We start from the raw sequence: 18,953 nt of genomic DNA, 5'->3' as shown, positions 1-18,953 counted from the left end.
GCATAGGATAAATCACAGTAGTCTTAAATTGCATCAAGAGATTAGAGATCAATTTAGCCTGTAAGGGAAAAAAAATCCACCAAAAAAACATATGAAGGCAAAGGTAACTGAACTAAAATGTATTATCCAGGGAGTTTTCTTAGAATCTTTCTTACTGGAAACTTTTGAGAACAGGTTAAGCAAGCATTTGTAGCTATGGCTTACCAGTAATTAATCCTGATTTGGGATCATGGTCTAGCTGACTGAGATCTCTTCCAGACACAGGTTCCATGTGGGGAAAATACTGCCAAACCCAGCTAGCTTAAAAGGGAAGTTTTCACAACTAAAACACAGTGGTGTTATGACTGTTCTTTCCTAACCATCTATGTATATTTAAGGAGCTTTTAATACAGAAGAAACAATTTATTCAAAAATCAAGAATACGAATTATTCCTTTTACATTGACAGCAATTTACAAAAATGAAAATACTTGATTTGTATTACAGCAGATCTTTAACTCAAACTGTCACCAAAACGTGTTTAAGATTCCCCTCATCTGCCCAACAACAATATTAAAAGGCTGTTATTAAAGATTTGGCTTTTTTCATAAGCAGATTATAAAGAAAACACACATCCAAAATGAACTGCACCAGTTTTGGTTGTCCAAGAAACTTAATATGTAACTGGGAAACAATTCAAATAAATTACGGAAAGCTACATTTTACAAGATCATTACACTTGGTAAGACATGAGCTAAACACATGCTGAACTAAACTTGCTGCCTGAACACATTAGCCCTCTCTCAAAAAAAAAAAGTCCATGCGTATCACATCTTACTACTTTTCATGCTCATATTTGACTAAAATTATCACAATCCAAAAAAAAGGACTGACATCATGGCAAAAAGCTTAGACATTAGCATGATTAGAAAAGCAAATCAATGAGATTCTGATTTTCAGAGACAAACAAGTAGAAAAAATTAACTCTTTCAGTCACATCCACTTACTTTGATACAGGAAAAATTGTATTAATAAAAAACTTATAGTACAGAACTCAGAAGTACTAATGAAGACCAGCTCCAATCTGGCACGATGTTGAGGCTTGATGCCGTTACTGAGGATAAGGACTAGAACAATTATGCTCATTAGTTAGCCTTACCCTAAACAATGAGGGTGTTTTCTTCTAAACACATACATGTTATATCCAGACATGCACACATACCATATTTATTTGAAAGGAAGACAACTTCCCTGACTCCCTGCAGTTTAACGTAAAACATCAGGGGATGTCATTTCCACACACCCCCCAGGTCAATAAGATAACATGACTGACATGGCACGTCCGATAGTAATGAAGAAGCATAAAAATGCCTGAGGCAGCTCAAAGTTTTCATGAGATGACACAGTGATGACAGTTGTTTTTCTTCATGCACTTGGGAATCTGTGTGGTACTATAGTTTAGCAGATTCCTTGTGATTTCTGGCAGCTGTACATCTCTTCCTGAATAGCAGATCATCTGGAGGTCACAAGTACAAAACCAAAATGGAAAAATATTAGAAGATATGATGGCTATCTTACACTTGTGGTAATGTATATAGAAAAAACTAGCAACTGTGAGACCAGCAAGAAACATGGTGTGGTAGAGGCAAACGTGCAAAGACGGAAACATCAGAACAAAAGCTTTTAAAGGGTTAGCTCAGTGTAGAAATCACTCACTGGACTCAAAAGAAAATACTTTTTACTTAAAGAAGTGTGTACTCAAAAGAAGAGACAGAGACCTGGTTACACAGGAAATCATTAAACTGAAAGCTCAAAAAATAGCAACCTTACCAAAATTCACATTCCAGCAGTTTGTGCCTATACTGCGTAAAGATCACTATTAACTGTTGAGCCAAACAAAATTGAGGGTGGATGTCTACCTATACACTCAATGAAGAGTTCAATGAATGTTGTCTGAAGTAAAAGACGAGGCATGATGTTAAGAAAAAGAGGAAATGTCTTCAACTTGTATTAAAAGGGCATCTGATGTTTTGCTAATGGTATTTTTCACTGTCAGTGAATACCAATCTTACGGTCACATCAAGAGGAAGGACATCATAACTGCAGGTGCTTGATGAAATAGCAAATAAGCCCTTCAAAGACTGTTGAGGTCTTTATATATAGAAAGACTCTTGGCAAGGGATCATACTCTAACTCCTACAGGAAAAAATGAAGAAGCCTACTGAAACACTTCTTTGTCATTGGATTAAGACAGACTGGGTTTGGATAAATCCAGAAGTCATAGCTAAAAGGTTTAAGAAAGGCTTTATTTCAAATTCTGTGGACAGAACTAAAGATTATTTCTGTCATCTTGAGTCTGAAGAGGAAGCTAAGAATACAGAGACTAAAAGGGAGGAAGATGACAACAGTGAAGAGGGTGACAGCACCTGAAGTTGTGAAGTCAGAGATGTAAAAACTGAAAGCCAATTGTAGTAAGGTATAAGAAAAGAAAAAAAGAATAACATCCAATAGAAACAAATAATTAGTGAAAAATTTACAACTTTATTGTATATTGATTACAGGTATGTAATAAAAAAAGCTTTTTATGTAGAGCTACGTTTGTTTGTTTTTAGGTGGGACATCTCATATTTGTATTAGTGCATTATATATTCCCCAACATTACCAAGATCTACTCCTCGTGTGTCAGCACACAGGGGGGAAAAAAAAAGAAAAGGACCTCAAGGTATTAAGGTAGGACCAATATGCACGTGTTCCCCAACTAAAACTTCACTAGTACCTCAACACACAATAAAAATCAGTATAAAACAGTAGGAACAAACTCTATGCAGTCACATCAGTTAAAAACAAGCATTTTTTAAAAGAAGTTTTGGCTGTTTTTTTTTAAGTAGCTAAAAACCTTCGCCCCCCCCATTTTTGCATAAGCATTACACTTTTGCTGCTAGCGTTAAGAAGATCCCAGGTTAATATTGAGTAAACCATCTACACTAGAAGGGTATTAATGTGTCTACTGATGGCTGAGCACACTTGTTTACATATTTTAACACAGGATTTTTCTCATAGCAGGCAGACATGACAAGACAACCAAAAGATGAGACAAGAAGTACCAGCAAAGTTGATACAGAAGGATAGTGCAACAGTCCAAACATTTTGGACTCACTATATGTTGACAACTTGTACATTAGTAGAACAAACCTGACCACCTTACAGTTTTGGAGAATTTGCACCACAAAGTACGGCAAGAGAAAAAAGATGAGAAGTCCTCCAACAATGGAGGGAAGACTAGTAAGCTCAAAGATGAAACATGTTGACTACAGAAAAATAGTCCGGGTAAGTAGAGGTACCACAAAGCTTTCACAACTGACTAGCTACAAAAGAAAATTTGTTACCAGCCTGCAATTTGGTACTCAAGAAAATAAAGGTTTTGTTGAGTAACGACCAACTGGAAGGGAACACGGCCCATAGTGAAGACCTCTGATGTACCCGTCAACATCATGTTCACCTAGTTCTCAGGGAAAAAACCCAAACACTTTGGTCTTCTCTAGCTGAATACCATCAACACATCACCTTTAAGACTGAAGTCTGAAAATAATCTAATCAGCCACCACATGGTGACAAGAACAACAATCTTTCTTTGGACCATGCTGAATTCTTGCAAAATTCACACTTTCAATTTTTAGTCACTACAGCTGAAGCGACTTGTTTTGCCTGCCCCAGTCTGCACACACATTGTTTGTGACAACATAACCGTTTGCCACGGATTTGCTAATTACCAAATTGCAACAGAAGAGCATGAATCACAATTAAATAGTCATTTTATATATATCTGTACGGATGTGAATTTCACTTCATAACAAATAAAAACATTGTTCTCTATTGCATGCTGACAATGGTGAACATAACCACATGCACACAGATATGGTACAGGATTACGGTCCAGTCTATAATCCCCTTAAAATTCAAGAATAATTGCATCATTTCACAGTGCAATCAGCAGCAAAACACAAAAATATTTATAGCTAATGAAATATTGCACATAAAATACATCAAAGTAAACTTTATTCTTACAAGAGAAGAAAACAGTTCTATAATATTATTTTCTATCAAGGTGCAAGGGGTCTTGTTTTTCTGTAACAGTTGTACTACACTGTTGGGTTATAAACACTGAAATAGTTCAAACAGATTTTTCAAAACCAGATAAGGGATTTGGCCATACAACTCCCACTTCATTTAGTGGAAGTAGAATACTTAACGTCCTTATTTGCCTTTGAACCTAAGGATCTTTCAGTGCTCTCCTGCACATTCTTTAGCTTCCTTCAGTATGCAAATATGCTTATTTCTCAAACATTAGACTACCCACTACATTTAAAATAAATTAAAAAAAAAAAATTTCAAAAGTTGATTTATGGCAACAAGCTTCTGGGCTCCAGAGTCACTATCTGGAAAAATAAAATAAGGACACAACACTTTCCAAGTTCTGTGTAGTTATTTCATGCTTAGAAACTAAGCACATACAAAAAAAGCAGGTGAAATCATACCAAGATTAACACTAAAATATTTCTTCAGCACTGCATTTCCAGAGTTAAGATACAAATAAGGCTCTAAGTTTTGTATATATGACCAGTCAAATTGTTCTTTCATGCACATATATATAGACTTTATTCTGGAAATCATGGCAGGTGCCTTTAAACTGTTATTTAAAAGAGATTTCTGAGATGGTTTTTACTGTTACATGAATTTTCTATAACCTCTGTCATGCAGTGCAAGCTAAGTAGCTAAGCCTACTATTTGAATGATTAATACTATTTTGTGTTAGCCCCAATAAAGGATTAAAACTGTAGAAGGGGCTGAATAAGTACTTTGGCACCACCAGCACAGGTGAAGAGATTTTAAAAAAAAAAATCTCTGTTGAACCAGTATAAAAAATATCCACACAACACCACCACTATTTAATACATAAAGCATCCGTTTTAAAATTTGAAAAGCAGGATCTTTCAATATGGAATGGCATGTCTCAACTGTCATGTGTTACACATCAGTGCAAAAAGAGACACAGCCTTCCTAAAAGTCTTGGTATAGAAGGGCCAGTAATTCATTTCAGAACAGCATGGATTTTTATCTAAGACAGTTTCTTCACAACTGGTTTGTTCAGTGAGACTTGTTTTAAAGGTGTGTGTTTAAGAAAATTTGTAAACTTAGGCCTTACAATGGAATTTTGTAACAGCCACGAAGAAGAATATTAATTTCTGCTAAACTTTCAATCAGTCAACTAACTGAAGCTACTCACTACACACACACTACCACAATTTCAGCGGTAAATCTGCTTTAGACACCAGTCATTTACTCTGTACATGTCAAGGATGGTGTCTTCATGCCTACCTACCCAACTACTTCAGTTCAATGAAGCTCATTCACAAGTCAGAAGTCGAGCTGGAGCCAGGAAAGCCCGATTTCCACCTCCCAGTGTATGAATTTAAGAAAGCAGGCACAAAGATTAAACAGACTGAGGATACAATGATCTGAACCAACATAAACCAACCTTGTTTCTGTGCATCTACGTGGGCATTCTACCCAAATACAGTATGATAAATTTTGACTGGAGAAAAAGAACCTGAAATACGACTCCTGTATATATAAAATAAAATATGAGAAAGGAATATGCTTGAAGTATTTAGTAGTGAATCTCCCTGGTTAGCAAAAAGTAGAGTCTAGTTTAATCCAGAAGTGACAGACATGTAAATTAGTATGCTACAATGGCTACCCACCAAGAGTGAACTCTTTAAGAAAACGTATACAAAATCACAAATAAACTACAATTCAAACCTACCACATGAATTCACTCTTATCCATGCCCCCTCTTACCAATTTGCCTACGTTCTGTGAATGGGTGACAGTAACGTGTAAACAAACATTATCACTTTTATCAGATCGACAATTAAACCCATAGTAAAGCTACAGCCGTAGAGGTTTCTGCAAATTTCTGTGGCCTAAAATATTTAAGAACTTCCTTCATACATTGTGTCATATCTAATGCTAGCTGAGAAAGGACACCTAAGAGAAATCAGGGCAATGTACAGACACATACGTGACTAAAATGCAGCAGTTTAACTGTAGAGCTAGCACAACAAAGTTTGTTTAGAAAGGGATACTCCACAGGGTCACCAGTTCAGAAGAAACACCTGCAAACACCCCAGCTCCAGGACCAGCCCAAGCCCTCGGGAAGCAGGCCTTGTCCCGACGGCAGGCACAGCCAGAATAATTACACACAATGGTGCTTCAAACACTGCCAGGTCTGGAGCCCTCTCCCGAGGTGGGACTGCGCTCCCTTGACAGGGCGAGAAGACGCTGAGCAGCATCGCAGATCTGCCACCATCACTGACGACTTCGTTTAGTCCACCACCACTTCACCGCCTTCTTCCCAGGATAGCAAAAACTCCGCTATCCCTCTAGGGTAGGAGATAGGGAAGGGAGAGGGAAAGGAGCGGGAGGGGGGCACTCGGGCACAGAGCAGGAGCCCCGCGGAGGGGACACCCGGGACGGACTTTCAGCTCCTCCCGGCCCCTCGGCGAAGAAGCGGAGCCCCCATCTCCCGGGCTGCCGCTTCCCTCCCTTCGCCTCCAGGGGAAAGGGGGTGCCGGAGGGAAGGGGACGGGGCGGGGGGGGGCTCGGTCCACCACCGCCAGGAACAAAGGGCCCTTCGATAAGGCGAGCCGCAGAGCACAACAAAGGGGCCTAGAGACCGCGAGAACCGGGGCGGCCGCCGGGGAGGGGGGGAGGAGAGGCGGGGGAAGGGGATTAGAGGCCCGGCCGGAGCGGCTCCCGGCGCAGGGGGGCGGGCCGCCTCATCTCAGCCCACAATGAGCGGCGGCGGCGGCGTCAATCGCCCCGCGGCGCCCGGCCCGCAGCACTAACTCCCAGCGCCCCCTCCCCCGCCCGGGCCAACCGCCGCACCGGGGCCGTTGACTCCGGCTCCCCCTTGGCACCCCGGCGGGGGCGGCGCTGCTCCCGCCCGGCCCCCCGCGTTCCCCCTCACCCGGGCGCGTACACACACACACACATACATACATACATACACACCCCGCGGGGGAGGAGGGGAGACCGCGGGCGGGGGAAGGGAAGGAAGGGAAGGGAGGAGGCGGCCTGACCTGGCAGAGCTGCTTGCAGTACTCGGTAGCCGCTTGCACCGCCGGCTCGGGGCTCTCCCGCAGCCCCGTCTCTAGCTCCACCAGCCGCTCCCGCAGGCGCCGCAGCTCCAGGAGGTCGCCACCTAAGCTACCGCTCTCCTGCTCGGCCTCCTCGTCCGCCATCTTCGCACCCCGCTCCGTCGCGTACGCAGCCCCCCCTCCCTGCCTGCCTGCCTGCCTGCCTCGGCCTCCCGGCCCCCCCCCCCCCGCTCCGTTTCCAGGTCACGTGACTACACAATGCCACGTTCCGGGGAGGGGTCACGTGCCGGAGAAGACACGGGGGGGGGGGAAGGGGAGGGGGGGAGAGAAAGAGAGAGCGCGCGCGCGCGCGCGCGCTCTCCGTCCCCCGCGGCGCAGGACTGGGCCGGGGAGGGGCGAGAGTGGGAAGGGGGCGCGTCTCCGCGCGTCACGTGACGCGACGCCATGCGCGCGGCGGCCGCGCGGCCACGTGATGGCCTTCCCCGCCCTCCCGCCGACGGGTTTTGGCGGCAAATGGCGGCGGGCTGGTCTGGTGGGGGTAACCCTGCCTCCCGGGTCTGCCGCGGAAGGGCCTCGCCGGGGCGGGCCTCGCCGCCATCCCTCGAGCTCTGAAGGCATTGGCAGTTTATGTGTGGCCTGGTTGTCCCAGAGCTGCAGCCTCCTCGCCAAGTCTTGTTGCGTGGAACAAGGCTGTGGCCCTCCTCAGGGGCCTGGGTGGGTTATGTCTTCCCTGCTCCCACCTGAGAGTGCTGCATGGCACCATCTGCTGCTGGGTTGGCCATGATCAACATTGCTGGAGTTCTGTTAGATGTTGTTCCCTCCTCTTTCTTTCTCCACAGGAAGCAACAGGTGTGTCAGCTCAGGGATGCCAGAGTTGTCTTCTCAATATCTACTTTGTCAAGTTTTTATTATAAATTGGTGTCAGAAGTACAGCTTTGCTCTTCAAGTGAAGGAATTGAGATCTGGAGGTTCTGGAAGGGTTTACTGCCCATGCAGTCCTGGTGCTGGGCTGGACTCGCACACCGGTGATGTCCTCAGCATGGTGGAAAGCTCCAGTGATGGGCATTGACCTCCCCTGCCTCTGCCCAAGGAACTGTGGAGACTTTCACCTGTCACAAATACTGGAGATTGGCCTGAGGCATTGAATCTGATGAGGGTGAAAAGATGGCCCTGATGGGCACTGAATTGGCATGGATACATGTTTTACAGTCTTCTAGGCTATATAGGTTGACACAGGTTGATGCTTCACACTCTTTGCATAGACAATGTTTATGCAGCAAGGGCACTGTCTATAGCGACTGGATGATTTCTTTCAGCCAGCAGTAAGAAAAGGTGTACCCTGTTAAGCTGAGCATTTCACATCATCTGGAAAATGAGGAACGCTCTGGTACTTGGCAGTAATGTTAATCAAGTGTAGCATTTTTTTGTCTGGAAGAGACTGTAGCAGCAGACTCCTCAGTATGTTAGTCAGTCTTGCTCTGACCCAGGTTTAGTATGACATTCTACACATGCTAATTTATCTTCTATGACCATTCAGCCAATTTGATGATTATATTCCCTTTCTTTGTCACAAAAGAAAAATGGTGCTACCTATTTCTTGTACACTGTTGAAAGCTGAGGCCTGTGGTGGAATGAACACTAAATTGGAGCTGGAAAGAAAGGTTCTTCCGAGATTGCAAAAATGTTAGTCTGCAAGTGTAGACATTCACAGTGACAGTACTGAATATGCAATATTTTGAAGACAGGCCTGGGGATCCGGTCCAAAAATGTCCACAGTAAATCGCAGTAAATCCAAAGTGGTATGTTCCTAGTTTCCCGTACAAGTAACCAAGTAAATACCTTATTTGCCATTGTAAGAATGAAACTTTTAAAGTTTCTGATTTTTACTGTACATGAAACCTATTCTCTTCCAAGCAGAAGAGGAGAAAAGTTTCAGCTTTCCCATTTAAGGCTTAATGTAGTACCAGAAAAATCTAACTGGTTTGCCACGAAACTGCCACGAAACTTGCCATGAAACTGCCTATAACACCAGTACTAATGAGTGATGCAAGTACTAGAAACAACTGCACAAAGGCCTATTTGTTCTTTCTCAATCACTTAATTTATCTACAGCAGCTAAAATAGCCTCATCTCTGGATAAGTCTTTCAGTCCTATATTGCGCTATTTGTAATTATTTTCACTTAAGGGTAAACCACAATAGCCAAATTGATATTCATAGTCTGTCCTTGTTTTAGCTTGCTGCCTTCTTTGCTCCTTGCCCAGAGGGTTTTCTGAATTGAGGCCAGGAAGGAAGGAAGGAGAAACGTGGAGCATGAGTTCTTGCTCATGCAAAAGGTTAGTGCTTGGGGATGGTATAGTAAGGGTTGTTTGTTTTGTTCTCATCAGGATGAAGTGGAAAGGAGCCTGTCCTTCAGCTGTCCTACCCTGAAGAGGACTTGCACTTAGGCCTCCAGGGTCCTTGTGCAAGGGAGGATTCCTGTCTTTAATCACAGTTCACAGGCAGCTAATTGCCAAGCTTACACCTAAAAGACTAAGGAAGGGGTTAGTAAGTAGAAGGAACAACCACAGACAGCGGTGAATAAGGGAGGATTTATTTTTTCTTGTTTGACAACAGTGAAAATATGATGACTGCTACTGAGGCAAGCATGGCGGTGGTCTGAGGACGAGTGAAGAAATGCTGGGCACGACCAGTTACAAAGCTGTGATACTCATCCTGTCTTTGAATCCTGACAGAAACTACATTGTGGTAGATAGAGCTCGTGGAAGAGAAGAATTGGTGCCTGACAGTGACAGGAGAGAAAGAGATTACACAGAGAAGACAGTCTTTTCAGATACCTGTGTTCTCCATGGACTTGTGGGACAGACTATCTGATGATGAAAGAATGTGAATATGAGCGAGGAGGCTGACTATTGCAGGGGAAATATAGTAAAGGCAGGCATTTGCTCTACTGGAAAATACAGACAAGAAAGCAGCAGATGAAGAAGATGTGTGTGTGTGGGGAAGCACAATGGGTCCCATGAAGGGGGAAAAAACCAAAACAACAAACCTAACCAAAATGGTCCAAGGAGTAAACAGAGGGTGGAAACTGTGAGAAAGAATAGAAGAAGGATGGATGACTGGAAGGGGAAAGATCTGAGTTTTACACCAGAACAAAGATGGAATTTCTTGTTAAGAGGAATTGACAGGCTTATTACTAGGATGTGCTAGAAATAAAGATTTAAGATAAGGACGTGTGGCAGTAAAGATTCCTCATCATCAAAAATTCTTTGGGATTCAGATACACTCTACCTCACTCTCTTACTCTTGCTACTTCCTTGTCTGACTCAGTATTTCCACAGTGTGGTGCTTTCCTAATTCCAAACTTCAATTCTCATGTCTCAAATAAACCTGTCATTAAGAGGAGACATATCCTATGGCTCTTCAGATACTCTGGTTGTGTGTTTTGGGCTGCTGGGCCAAGAAATGCATAAGAGAAAAAGGAGTCTTCATGATCTAAGCTTCCCTGTATGTATCAGTTGTTTGAAATAGGTTTAGAAAAAGAAACAAGTTACGTGATGTCCCACTACTGGTTTTAAGATGCTGGAAGAGGAAAATCAAGCAAATAGCAAGAGGAGTATCAGAAGTTAGGATGATGGACAGCAGGGAGAAAGGGTTGGCAATAGTGATGAGAGTGTTGCTTAGACTGTATGTAGCTGGTAGTTGGGAGGGAAGACTGTAAACTCTTCGAGGGAGAGTGCTGGATTGCATTGGAGCCCTGGCCACAAAACTAGATCTTTTAGGGGTAATGGAAAATAGGACAGAATAGAAATTAGGACAAGAACACACAAATATTAAAACATCTGTGGTGTTTGGGAGGCAAAGGGGATTGACAGAGAATTAGAATTTGCAGTGCGATACATTTTAAAGAAACAAACAGTGATAGGAAAGATGAAGTAGAACTTGTTTGAGTTAGTGTTGGGGAAATGCAGCAAAGAGATCTTCTGTTAGAGAGCATGGAGATGTGCTAGAGATGTTTGGATTCAAGTCTGGAGAGAAACAGTTTTCTTAAGATTATTAGGAAAAATACTACTTGGAGCAAAAGTAGGTTGATAACTAAGGTTCTTCATTTCAAAGGTCAAATTTTGAGAAATTAAATGAATGAGTTTGTGATGACAACTGCATCTAGGTGGTTGAGGACTTGCACGTGGAGAAGGCTTGGCATCTGTCAAGTCTCTCTGCAAAAAATTATCTGGAACTTGTATCTCAAACCAGAGGGACAGTCAGTCACAGCTGGATAAATAGCCACCTCAAAAGGGTTATTTGGAACAATCAAAAGCTTGAAAGGAATGGAACAAAATGATTGCTTGAAAAATATTAAGAAAGGTAAGAATAAAGTGAGAATTGTCAGAATCCCATCTGAGTTTCCTTACAAAGGAAATTAAAGCAGGGGCTAATGAGAAAGAAGATACGAAAATGAATGTTTCCACATTTGAGATGAAAGCAAAAAACCTATCGCATACCCATCTGAAACATGAGACCTTTATTCAGTGAGAAATTTCCATTAATGATCTAGGTATAAAAATATCAGCTGTAATAATGAAATGTGCTGATGACACAAAATAGTGAGACACTTTCAATATGAGAGGGATCAAGTCTGGATGACCTTGAGAACCTAAATAATAGAATGGATTAATTTTAATAACAGAACATGCAAGGAGACCGATAGCAGTACTTTCTGCTGGCGGGGAGCCTCATTAGTTGGAAGTGGCAGTGGGTAGAAAATGCTCATTGTATTAGTTGACAATGACCAAGTCATAGATAAGATCCAGCTGCAAAAAAAGTTACTGAAATCACACAACATGCCAGGTCAGCTATTTCCATTAGATACTGCAGATAAAAACATTGGTCTCGTCTCAAACAATTTGTGCGATTTTGGTCGCTATTATTCAGAAAAGATGAGATCACACTGCAGGCGGAGCAAAGAAGGACATAGCTATCATGTTAGACAATAAATAGTGATATTTCTAAGGCACTTAGGTGTTCCTCCACAACATTACAAAAGAAACTTCATGAAAACAGTAGTGTAGTAGATTTGTGCAAAGGGATCTGATCATGAAAATTGATTGCAAATGCAACATGAACTTCAAAAGGGGGAAGAAAATTAATCTCATGTAGTCTCATCTTTCTTAATGATACTGCTGGCTTCTGTCAAGGCTGGGGCCATTTTCACCCATATTCAAAATCACTGATGTGGGTTTATATATTACTCGGTAGTCAAAGTGGTCTAAATATTTGTCGGCAAGAAAAAAAACCCAAACAAACAACTCTGCAGAGTGTGGTCTGTAGGTCATCTTCTGCATGAGCTGGGAGGAGGAAAGGAGAAAGTTTTTGCAGCATCCATTTTCAGATTGCATGGAGAATCTTTCTATTCCAGAGGGAGCAAATTAATGATGAGGGAGGACAGCATATTTGAAAATGCAGCCTGGGTCATGGCTTGAGCTGTTTTCTCAAAAGGGAATCTTACAAAATAGTTTCAGAGCTATCTTAAAAGCAAGGGAGTGGTTATGTTCTCATTTTACGTAATTTAATACAAACCACAGTACTATTACCTGCAATTAATGGTGCCTTTCTACCTTTCCAATTGCCTTTTCTGTTTATCATTTTCCTTTGTTCACTTCCCAGTGCACACTGCCTGAATCCTCAATAGTTTTATTCCCATTGAGAGAATCTAACAGAGTTCTAGCTGTACTTTAAAAAATTATTAAAAAAAAAGATAGGGTCTCCTGGAGATGGATATGCTTCCCCATCATTGCACTCTTCATTCCCTTCCCCATTTGACAAGACAGGCATTTAAGTTAGGAGGAGTCCACAGAAACACTTTTTGTTTGTTTGTTTTTAATTTTGTGTCTAAGAACTGGATCTTTTACATGAGCACAGAAAAAAAGGATTTGGCACCAGGATAGGGCAGTTCTTGTGAACAACTCGGGGAGGGTGGAGAGATAGTTTGTTTGAAATAACAACTGTTAATATCCTGCTACGAGGTAAAGGAAGATTTTGCTGATAGGTCAATTAAAAGAAGATTTTTTTTCATATTGATCTGCATTCTGCATTCCTGTCTCTCTGTGATTTAGCTATTTTATGATCAGTTTATTACTTAGTAGTGGCACACAGGTCTTTGCTGTGATAAAGCATAAAAACGCTTCTCAAGAGTATGTTTTACAGCAACATATTTATTTTTTTAAAAAGTATTTAATTTAAATTTTTTCAGCAAATTAATACTGAAAACATTTGGTGTAATACAGATCCCAGCATCAATAGAAGGAAAAAAAAGGTACAGCCTAAAAAGGGCAGGAGGAGGAGGTAGAGGGGTAGATTTTAAGCATGGGTAGTATAAATGCTCTGTAATCCCTTACTATTCTCTGACTGATGATGAACTACATGTACTGCCTGTTACAGCAATATTGATTGCAATCAAATGATAAAATCATTGCACAGAGAAAGAAACCACTGCAGTGAGAATGAAAAGATGGAAATGTAATGAATTCTTGATTCAAAAATGATTTCTTGGAATAAAATGAAAAACTCATTCATATAGCTGAGAGTTAGTTGTGGAAATAACAAAATGCTGAAAAAATATAACCATTTTTAAATAAAATCCATTTCAAATTATGTATTTATCTCCAACAGCCATCCCACACTTTTCATCAACATTCCTTATGCTGCAAATTTGCCTCACTCACAGCTTTAGCTTTACTTACAATTAATCCACTGGTATTATAGTGATGGAGATTCTTGCTGGAATGCATTAACTTCCTCTGTTAAATCCCCCCTGAGGCAAACCACTTGAAAAATATTTCCTTTGTCTAGGACACACAGTTTAGTAGCTCTCTTCTTACAGTGAGATAGCAGTTCTTTTTGCAGTGATTTATGCATACTATTCAAATGCAAAAACTGCATTAAGTTATGTTACATTAAAAGATGTGAGATGCACATTCCATTGCTTAGGCACCTTTGTGTAAGGAAAAATGTAGGTCTGATCCTGTTGCCATTCAAGCCCATGCTTACAGAAACATTGAATCATTGCGATGTGGAGTTGCAGTGATGCAGACTTAGTAGGAGTTGAGTAACTTTTGGCTTACAGAGACCAAACAGATCTTTCAAACTCACTGATGACCATGTACACCTTTAGTATTTCTATTAATCGTGCAGACAAAGTTGCTATGTGCTATTTCGCAGAATCACAGAATCACTAGGTTGGAAAGGACCTTCAAGATCATCAAGTCCAACCATTAATCCAGCGCCACCATGCCCCCTAAACCATGTCCTGAAGCGCCACATCCACACGTTTTTTGAACACTTCCAGAGATGGCGACTCCACCACCTCCCTGGGCAGCCTGTTCCAATGCCTGACCACCCTCTCAGTGAAGAAATTTTTCCTAATATCCAATCTAAACCTGCCCTGGCGCAACTTGAGGCCATTTCCTCTTGTCCTATCACTAGTTACTTGGGACAAGAGACCAACACCCTCGTCGCCACAACCCCCTTTCAGGTAGTTTGTAGAGAGCGATAAGGTCTCCCCTCAGCCTCCTCTTCTCCAGACTAAACAACCCCAGTTCCCTCAGCCGCTCCTCATAAGACATGTGCTCCAGACCCCTCACCAGCTTCGTTGCCCTTCTCTGGACACGCTCCAGCACCTCAACATCCTTCTTGTAGTGAGGGGCCCAAAACTGAACACAGGATTCAAGGTGCGGCCTCACCAGTGCCGAGTACAGGGGCACAATCACTTCCCTACTCCTGCTGGCCACACTATTCCTGATACAGGCCAGGATGCTGTTGGCCGTCTTGGCCACCTGGGCACACTGCCGGCTCATGTTCAGCTGGCTGTCAACCAGCACCCCCAGGCCCCTTTCTGCCGGGCTGCTCTCCAGCCACTCCTCCCCAAGCCTGTAGCGTTGCATGGGGTTGTTGTGGCCAAAGTGCAGGACCCTGCACTCGGCCTGATTAAACCTCATACAGTTGGCCTCTGCCCATCGATCCAGCCTGTCCAGATCCCTCTGCAGAGCCCTCCTACCCTCCAGCAGATCAACACTCCCACCCAACTTGGTATCATCTGCAAACTTACTGAGGGAGCACTTGATCCCCTCATCCAGATCATCAATAAACATATTGAACAAGACCAGCCCCAGAACCGAGCCCTGGGGAACACCGCTTGTGACCGGCCGCCAGCCGGATTTAACGCCGTTCACCACAACTCTCTGGGCTCGGCCATCCAGCCAGTTCCTCACCCAGCAAAGAGTAAACCTGTCTAAGCCACGAGCTGCCAGTTTCTCCAGGAGAATTCTGTGGGAGACACTGTCAAAGGCTTTACTAAAGTCCAGGTAGACAACATCCACAGCCTTTCCCTCATCCACTAGGCGGGTCACCTGGTCATAGAAGGAGATCGGGTTGGTCAAGCAGGACCTGCCTTTCATGAACCCATGCTGGCTGGGCCTGAGCCCTTGGTTGTCCTGCAGGTGCCCTGTGAGCACTCTCAAGACCAACCGCTCCATAATCTTCCCCGGTACAGAGGTCAGGCTGACAGGCCTGTAGTTCCCAGGATCCTCCTTCCGGCCTTTCTTGTAGACGGGCGTCACATTGGCAAGCCTCCAGTCTTCTGGGACCTCCCCTGTTAACCAGGACTGCTGATAAATGATGGAGAGTGGCTCGGCAAGCTCCTGCGCCAGCTCTCTCAGTACTCTTGGGTGGATCCCATCAGGCCCCATAGACTTGTGGTGTCCAGGTGGTTTAGCATGTCCTTGACTGCTTCCTCCTGGATTATGAGGAGTACATTGTGCTCTCCATCCCCATCTTCCAGCTCAAGGAGCTGAATACCCTGTGGATACCTGGACTGGCTATTAAAGACTGAGGCAAAGAAGGCATTAAGTACCTCAGCCTTGTCCTTGTCCTTGGAGACAATGTTCCCCGCCATATCCAGTAAGGGATTCAGATTCTCCTTGCCTCTCTTTTTGTTGTTAATATATTTGTAAAAACATTTTTTATTATCCTTTACGACTGTGGCCAGACTGAGCTCTAGCTGGGCTTTTGCCTTACTAATTTTGTCCCTGCTTGACCTAACGAGATCCTTGTACTCTTCGTGAGTTGCCTGCCCCTTCTTCCAGAGGTGATAAACTCTCCTCTTTTCCCTGAGTCCCAGCAAAATCTCCCTGTTCAGCCAGGCCGGTCGCCTTCCCCGCCAGCTCTTCTTACGGCACATGGGGACCGCCTGCTCCTGCGCCTTTAAGATTTCCTTCTTGAAGACTGTCCAGCCTTCCTGGACCCCTTTGTCCTTCAGGACTGTCTCCCAAGGGACTCTCTCAACCAGTGACCTGAACAGGCCAAAGTCTGCCCTCCGGAAGTCCGTGGTAGCAGTTTTGCTGACCCCTCTCCTTACTTCACTCACAACCGAGAATTCTATCATGTCGTGGTTGCTAAGCCCAAGACGGCCTCCGACCACCACATCTCTCACCAGTCCTTCTCTGTTTGTAAACAGCAGGTCCAGCAAGGCACCTCCTCTGGTGGGCTCACTCACGAGCTGCATCAGGAAGTTATCCTCCACACACTCCAGGAACCTCCTAGACTGTTTCCTCTCTGCTGTGTTATACTTCCAGCAGATGTCTGGTAGGTTGAAGTCCCCCACAAGAACAAGGGCCAGCGAATGCGAGACCTCTGCCAGTCGCTTATAGAATGTCTCATCTGTCTCTTCATCCTGGTTGGGTGGCCTGTAACAGACTCCCAGCAGGATATCTGCCTCATTGGCCTTCCCCCTCATCCTTACCCACAAGCACTCTACTTGGTCTTCACAATCTTCGATTTCTATGCAATCAAAACACTCCCTAACATACAGAGCCACCCCACCGCCTCTCCTTCCCTGCCTATCCCTTCGGAAGAGCTTATAGCCATCCATTGCAGCACTCCAGTCATGAGAAGCATCCCACCATGTTTCTGTGATGGCAACTATGTCATAGCTGTCGCGCTGCACAATGGCTTCCAGCTCCTCCTGTTTGGTGCCCATGCTGCGTGCATTGGTGTAGATGCACCTGAGCTGGGCTATCGATTTCAACTCTGGCACGTTGAACCTACCCCTAGGTTCAACTCTAGTGAACCCGGTTTTATCCCCTCCCCCCTCCAAATCTAGTTTAAAGCCCTCTCAATGAGGCCTGCCAGCTCATGAGCAAGAATCCTTTTGCCCCTCGGTGTCAGTTGCACTCCATCAGCTGCGAGGAGGCCCGGTGCCGTGTAAACCGCCCTGTGGTCAAAAAACCCAAAATTCTGACGACGGCACCAGCCCCTGAGCCACGTGTTGATCAGGTGTGCTTTCCTGTTCCTTTCAGCGTTCTTCCCCGTCACTGAAGTGATTGATGAAAACACTAACTGTGCTCCCGCTCCATTGACCAGTCGCCCCAGTGCTCTCAAGTCCTTTTTGACTGCCTTTGGGCTTCTTAGCGCAACCTCGTCGTTGCCAACCTGCATGACCAACAGCGGGTAGTAATCAGTGGGCCGAACCAGACCAGGGAGTTTCCTGGTGACGTCTCTCACCCAGGCCCCGGGGAGGCAGCAGTGAGTTGGGTCTGGTCGACATATTGGGCCCTCTGTACCCCTCAGAAGGGAGTCGCCTACGACAATCACCCTCCTTTTTTTCTTAACAGAGGATGTCTTGATGTGTGGGGCTGGTTGACTTACCCTAGGCACCCCCTTTCAAAAGAAGTAGGATCGGGATTTCTGGAGGGAAGGTTTCACAGCCTCTGAAATAGCCTGTTTCAATGTATCGCAATCCTAACAGTTTGAATGGATTCATAATACCCGACAAATCTCTGCTGCGAATTCACCTGATCTTTGTCCTTCCTCTAGTTATCATGGTGGAACAATGGCCACCAAATCTTTTATGGCAGCTTTCTACATTTTGGAGTGCTGCTATAATATTCCATCTTGATCTTTTCATTTCTCAATTTACTACTCTATTTCTAAGCCACGTAAACCCCATTCCTTCAGCTTTCCTCACAGTTGGTATTTCCTCAACTCTCCTTGCTGTCGTGCGTCCCCTCAGGTGGGTTGCCATTAGCTTTCCTGGAGCCCAGTGATCAAAGCCAAACCCAGTGCCACGCTTGCTGGGACTTTGCGAGAGCTGAGTAAAGTGGAATAATTAATCTTCATGTCATCTGTTACATTGTTGACTCTTCAGTTTGTGATCTCCCACATTGTTTTCTGCCTACGCAGATGTTTCCTATCCTATATTTAACTTTCTTCCCTCATTGGATTTATCTTTCCAAAGTGTTGTCTGGTTGATTTTAGGCTACTTCGTCAATTTTTGAGGCCTGATTTTAGCACTATTTCCATCCTTCAAGGCACTTTGCCACTTTCCCCAGCCGGATGTCACCACCAAACTGTCAGCGCATTCATGTGCCATCGTCCAGGCTATTAAGGGATGTGGGGAATAAAACTGGCCCCAGAACAAAGTCCTGTGGCTCTCCTCTGGAGAAACCATCCCAGATTGACAGCAAACCATCAATTACTGCACTTTGAGAACAATTTTTCAAATATTGTGTACCTATTGGCTTGCTAGTTACCTCTGGAAAGCACTGTCTTGGCTGACTTAGGAAAATGCTGTGTGGGACAGTGTCAAAAGCTCATCATTGTCAAGGTGCATCATCTCTGCTATTTGCACTTATTTGCTAGAGCAATTATCCTGTCAGAGAAGGAGATTAGTGTCAATGGATACGATTCTTTTCATGACAAACCCATTTTGACTGTTTTTTAATAATTATCATAATCTTCCAGGTATTTACAAATTCTTTATT

At 43.9% G+C, this 18,953-nt stretch overlaps 1 protein-coding gene across 1 annotated transcript in view; it reads right to left on the bottom strand.

Moving 5' to 3' along the window:
- ZNF292 (zinc finger protein 292) overlaps positions 1–7,282 on the bottom strand; it is a gene marked incomplete at both ends in the record, with an annotated part of 55,681 nt that extends 48,399 nt beyond the window's left edge. The window contains one exon of the mRNA XM_081997699.1: positions 7,121–7,282. Coding sequence (XP_081853825.1) covers positions 7,121–7,282 — 162 coding nt within the window. The remainder of the gene's footprint in view (positions 1–7,120) is intronic.
- Positions 7,283–18,953: the final 11,671 nt, after the last annotated feature.

This window comes from Phaethon aethereus (genome assembly GCF_964289735.1).
Source record: "Phaethon aethereus genome assembly, chromosome: 3".
Classification (NCBI taxonomy): domain Eukaryota; kingdom Metazoa; phylum Chordata; class Aves; order Phaethontiformes; family Phaethontidae; genus Phaethon; species Phaethon aethereus.
This window is presented reverse-complemented; position numbering and strand designations above follow the sequence as displayed.